At 50.2% G+C, this 6000-nt stretch overlaps 1 protein-coding gene across 7 annotated transcripts in view; it reads left to right on the top strand.

The window, feature by feature from the left end:
• RUNDC3B (RUN domain containing 3B) overlaps positions 1–6000 on the top strand; it is a 107778-nt gene that overhangs the window by 23951 nt on the left and 77827 nt on the right. For 6 of the 7 annotated variants that reach the window (XR_012902054.1, XM_075922431.1, XM_075922428.1 and 3 more), the window contains 2 exons: positions 3259–3392; positions 5451–5536. Coding sequence is in view for 6 of the 7 variants with exons in the window: in XM_075922428.1 (XP_075778543.1) it covers positions 3259–3392; positions 5451–5536 (220 nt within the window). In the remaining variant the exon portion in view is untranslated. Of the gene's footprint in view, positions 1–1425; positions 1583–3258; positions 3393–5450; positions 5537–6000 lie in introns of those variants that run through there. The other variant, XM_075922432.1, reaches the window with a different exon arrangement.

Genomic DNA, 6000 nt, shown 5'->3' with positions numbered 1-6000 from the left:
GATCCAGAGATGTCATTATTCCCCTTTATTCGGCTTTGGTGAGGCCACATCTGGAGTACTGTGTCCAGTTCTGGGCCCCCCACTACAAAAAGGATGCGGACGCATTGGAGAGGGTCCAGCGGAGGGCAACCAAAATGATTAGGGGTCTGGAGCATATGACCTACGAGGAGAGGCTGAGGGACTTGGGTCTGTTTAGTCTGCAGAAGCGAAGAGTGAGGGGGGACTTGATAGCAGCCTTCAACTTCCTGAAGGGAGGTTCCAAAGAGGATGGAGAGAGGCTGTTCTCAGTAGTGACAGATGGCAGAACAAGGAGCAATGGTCTCAAGTTGTGGTGGGAGAGGTCCAGATTGGATATTAGGAAAAACTATTTTACTAGGAGGGTAGTGAAGCATTGGAATGGGTTACCTAGGGAAGTAGTGGAGTCTCCATCCCTAGAGGTGTTTAAGTCTCGGCTTGACAAAGCCCTGGCCGGGTTGATTTAGATGGGATTGGTCCTGCCTAGAGCAGAGGGCTGGACTTGATGACCTTCTGAGGTCTCTTCCAGTTCTGATTCTATGATAAGGGGATGGTTGGATGAAATAACATGATCTTGGTAACTAATTGACCATTCATTTCCAGTTGGAAATAGGTCAATGGAGGGATGATAGGAGTTGCTATAGGGAACTTTCTGGGTGTCTGGCTGGTGAGTCTTGCCCACATGCTCAGGGTTTAGCTGATCGCCATATTTGGGGTCAGGAAGGAATTTTCCTCCAGGGTAGATTGGCAGAGGCCCTGGAGGTTTTTCGCCTTCCTCTGTAGCATTGGGCACAGATCACAGCTGAAGGACTCTCTGCATGTTGGGGCCTTCAAAGTATTGGAAGGCTTCAATATCTGAGACATAGGTGAGAGGATTATTCTAAGAGGGGTGGGTGAGATTCTGTGGCCTGCACTGTGCAGGGGGTCAGACTAGATGATCATAATGGTCCCTTCTGACCTTAAAGTCTATGAGTCTATGAGTGTAGGGGAAACTCTAGCCAAACATTTTTTTTAGTTTTGGATAGCATAGGGAAAGGTTAACTCCCCTCTAATGTTTGTTTTGCTGTCTGTTCCCCTGTTCAGAAGATTTCACATCTATTTCTGTCCCTGTGACAAACTCAGGACTAAAGGAGTAACTCATCAAATACCAAACAGCTCTGCACCATGCTTTGAGCTAATAGCTTTATTTCCACACACCACCCAGGGTTCTAGGAGGAGGGTCCTTTTTTTGCTAACACAATGAGGCCAGCACTTTGTTTGTTTTGGTGGAGTCTTTGTTTGCCCAGGGAGCCCAGCATGTATAGGGGGAGGAGGGGCGGAGAGGCTGCTTTTGTCTGCTGTTCGGCAGCCTGTTGCTCAGGGGAGGGGGCAGCCTGTTGCTGGCAGGGGGGGAGGGGGGAGGCGTGCAGGATGCGAGGCCGCGGGGGGGGGGGGGCAGCGGGCGTGGGGAGGCACTTTTCCTCTGCCCGGCAGCTCTGCGGGATCCCTGTCCCTGTGGCCAGCTGCTGCAGGCAGAGGCCAGTTGGAGCCGGCCGAAGAGGAGGAGGAGGTGGATTCTAGGACCCAGGTGAGCGAGCCCCGGGGACGCTGCTGTGCTCAGGGAGCCCGGCATGTATAGAGGGGAGGAGGGGCAGAGAGGCTGCTTTTGTCTGTTCGGCAGCCTGTTGCTCAGGGGAGGGGGCAGCCTGTTGCTGGCAGGGGAATGGGGGGGGCAGCGGGCGTGGGGAGGCACTCTTCCTCTGCCCGGCAGCTCTGCGGGACCCCAGTCGGAGCCGGCCCGAGGAGGAGGAGGATCCTAGGACCCAGGTGAGCAAGCCCCGGGAATGCTGCTGCGCATGTGCGGGAGTTGCCTCACCCCGTTCGTATCTAGGGATCCGATGTAAATCGGATCCACGTAAGTCGGGGACTGCCTGTATACTGTTTTACCCTCTGTATTCAAGGTCTGCTATGTTTTATATACTGCAAATAAAACTAGCTGCAACAAGAAAATACTTAGACTTCACATCAGTGATTGTGCCACCGATGGAAAACAAACTCTCAGGGCCCCAAAATTTGCTACTGCTTGGCATAGGACTGGGGTTCTCAAACTTATTGCCAGCATGACCTCATTTTAGTGAAGACATTCATGCTGGGACCCCTGACAGCACAGAGGTTGTAATTTTGGAGAACAGCATGGCATCTTCTGCACAGTGTGACCTTGCCTGCATAGTACATGAGAGGGCAGGCATGCTGTATGAATGATGCTATTTTCCTTTATAAAATGGCTTCCTCTACACCTTGTGACTTTGTACATATTAGGGATGTGATTGTGTAAATGGTTAACTTATGAGTCTGGGCTCATTGGTTAACCTTCACGGTTACACACAGGTTTTTTCCCCCTTTGTTGCTGCCTCTGTATTGAAGGCAGCAGAGTGTTTGGCGGGGCAGGCAGGAACCGGTGCTTGTGGGGAGCCAGTTTTTAAGCAAGCTCTCTGAGAGCACCAGTTCTCATGGTGCTCCTTCTCCACCCTCCCCCATGTAAACTTTGTAACTGCTGACAAGTTTACCAAAATAAATGCATTTTAACATCCTTAGTACATATGTTGCTTACTAAATCATGCTTTGTGGAGGATGTCATTTTCCATGGATGGTGATCTCTTACTCAGGAAGGCCATGCTGTACCGAGCATAATGATGTCCTCTGCACTATAGGGATCGTTGCACCCCCATCTTGTGACTGGGTCACTACCCACAGTTTTTGGAATTGCTGGGATAAGTGCAACAGTAGCAGAACAAATAGGAATAAAATTAAAATGGTTGGAAAAGCATAACTTTACTGTACAGGTTCTTGCTTTGTCTTTGATTCTTTTAATTGTCCCTGTCTGTGCTTGAAGACATGGCCAAAAGAGCATAAAATTCAAGTTTGATGTACATTCAGATCCTGGTTACTGTTTAGAGCTCTGAGTGCTATTGCAATATAATCTTTTTTTTTCCTTTTTAAGTAAGGCAAAACAAAATCTTTATCTACACAAAGGTTTCAAAGCAAGGTAAACTTCACCAATATGAATCATTTTTCATGCAAGTGCAGTATATCTACACTAGGAACTTGCATTGGTGTGTGTGTCTTCTGGTACGGCTATACTAGTGCAATAGCAGTGAAAACAAAGCTCAAGAGGTAGCCAAAATTTGGCTACATGTCCTTATTGTTTCTAACTGTATTTTCCTTTGTACTTATATTTTTTGTGTTTCCTGCCTTCTGATTAAGGTCAGATCACCTGGTTTGGCTACGAAAGCCCTCGTAGCTTCTGGGATTATATCCGAGTAGCTTGCCGTAAGGTTTCGCACAATTGCATCTGCAGCATTGAAAATATGGAGAATGTCAATTCTTCTAGAGCAAAGGTAAGAAGTAAAACATCAAGGTTCCTGCAAATTATACCAGCTCATCTGAAGAAGTGGGTTTTGCCCAAGAATGCTTATGAAACATATATTGTCTCTGAGGTGCCACATGTCTTTGTATGTGCATCTTAATCTTTATTCCCAAAAGGAATATATAGCTGGCTAAATTTATCCTGCAAAATCCTTCACTTTTTAAAAAAATAACTATTTGTGAAATTGTATAGATCATTGCCATGTAAATAGCAGAAACAGAATGATGATCATTACAGCAATGACCTTTTATATACATATACGCTAGCAGATGTACCCTGCATGGCTTGGGTCTTTAGGTGAAATGGGCTTTTGGATTTGAGTAGAAAATAAAGGAAAATGTACATGCTTTAGTTGATTGTATTTTTCAAAAATGAAGGAAAAAAAAAAAGAAGTTTGTACAGCTTGCTCCTCCCAAAACCAGAATTCTCTGGTCGGGACTGCAGATGTTTCTAGATCAGAGAACCCTGGTAGACTAGTGGCAGGAAGGCAATCCGGGAGGAGCTGGGTTGAAGCAATGGGATGTGGATGAAGCTGGCATCATTCCCCGGCAGCCTGCAGCACTGGGACTGAGTCGAGGCAGCCCCTGGCAACTCAGGACCGGATCGCTGACAGCCAGTGGCAGCACAGGACTGGAGTCCTGGGCAGCCCTCAGAAGTGAGGCAGGAGCCTGAAGCCTCGGCAGCCCATGGCAGTGGGACAGGGGCCAAGACTATGGCAATGTGGGGCTGGAGCCCCAGGCAGCCCACAATGGCTGACACTGGAACTCCAGATAGGGGCAGGAGCTCAGTGTAGGGGGTGTGGGTGCAGGAATGAAGGCAGGGTTTGTGAGGTTTGAGGGACAAAGGGCAAGGGGTATAGGGTGCTGGAGTGAGGGCAGTGAGAGGAGGGCTGAAGGCATAGGGTTCAATGTGGGGGGCTCCAGGACAGGGTGTGTGTGGTGCAGGACTCAAGGCAGGGGGCAGGGAGGCAATATATGGCAAAAAGGGTGGTGCTGTTTCAGTGGAGGCTTTTCATGGAGAGCCAGAGCTTCACTTCCTAGATGGAGATTCCTTCCAGAGGGCAGGGCTTGCAGGGGCTTGTTCCCTAGGGGCTAGTTCCCCAGCCTGTGTGGGGGTGATCAGGCTCCAAGGGCTGCCCCGTGGCATGATGCAGGCTGTTCTGAGTGGACAGGTTCTGGGGGCCAGCCCCAAACTCCAGCAATTGCCCCCCCAAAGGCTTGTAGCATGTCTGGGGGTGTGTGTGGCCTCCAGCAGCCCTCCACCCACAGCCTGCAGATTGTCTGCTGGAGGGAGCAGAGATCCAGGGGCTTCCCGGTCTCCAGGACTCTCCCATGCCCCTCCCCCCCATGATACAATCTGAGAGTGGGATAGGACAAGGCTCCCAGGGGGACAGTCCTGGCATACAGTGGCCTGCAGCCTATCTGTGGGTGAAGGCAGGGCTCTGGGGGCTTCTCTTGGCCTGCAGTGACCTGCATGTGGGCTGTCCAGGGTGCAGGCAGGCTCTGGGGGCTGCCCTGCAGCAATGGCCCTCCTGTGGCCTGCAGTCCCTCCCAATTCCTGTGCACTGCAGGTTCTTGGGGGTGGGGAGTGGGGGTAGGCTCTGGGGGCTGCCCCATTGCCTGCAGCTTCTCTGCAGGGATGAATAGGCCTGAATCCCCTTGTAAGGGTGGATGAAGCCCCTCTCCCCCCGCAAGGCCTGCAGGCTCTCTGCATAGGAGTGTGCAGGATCTAGGGACTTCCCCAGCCTGCAGCTATTCTTCCATGGCCTGCAGGCTCTCCTGGGGGGAAGGCAGGCTCCGGGGACTTTCCCCGGCCTCTAGTGCCCCCCTCCTGTGGTCTGCATCCAGTCTGGGGGAAAGGCTCTAGGGGCTAGTCCGAATCTCCAGTGCCCCTTCCCCCATGGCCTGCAGCTGTGTGTGTGTGGGGGGGGAGGGGGGGCAGGGTATGGTTGCATTCCAGTGGCGCAAATAAACAGACTGCTTTTTAGTATGTGACTTTAGTATTTTATATTGTTTCTTCCTCCTTTCAGGGCAGAGCGTGGATCAGAGTGGCACTTATGGAAAAACATTTGTCTGAATATATTTCTGCAGCACTAAGAGACTTCAAAACAACCAGGTCTTAAAGTCCTTTTATTTGCTGAGTGCTAAACTTTACAGTATTGCTTAGGCAAAAGACCTGGGTTTGGGACTAAACTTGGTACTTGATCTATGTATGCATAAGAAGTAAATAGCAGAAATTGTGTGTGATAGTCTGTGTTGGAGTATCAGTTGCTTCCCTGCAGACTAATCTAGAAGCCAGTATTTCTATGGTAGCACTGGCATAATTGGTAATTTGTATATCCCTCTCTGATAACAGTTCGGCTATTTTTTAAATTGGATTTTGGAGAGACTTGATAAGATAGGGAACTAAATTTTATACAGTAAACTTCCGATAATCCAGCACCTTTAGGACCCACGGGGTGCCAGATTATCAGATATGCCCGAGTACTGGAAGGGGGGCTATGAGGGGTCTGGGCTGGGGTGGGGATGCGGTTCGGCGGGGAACTGCATAGCGTGGGAGAGGGCGGTGCTGCGGGACCA

The sequence above is a fragment of the Pelodiscus sinensis genome, chromosome 2 (assembly GCF_049634645.1).
Source record: "Pelodiscus sinensis isolate JC-2024 chromosome 2, ASM4963464v1, whole genome shotgun sequence".
In the NCBI taxonomy this organism is placed as follows: Eukaryota; Metazoa; Chordata; order Testudines; family Trionychidae; genus Pelodiscus; species Pelodiscus sinensis.
This window is presented reverse-complemented; position numbering and strand designations above follow the sequence as displayed.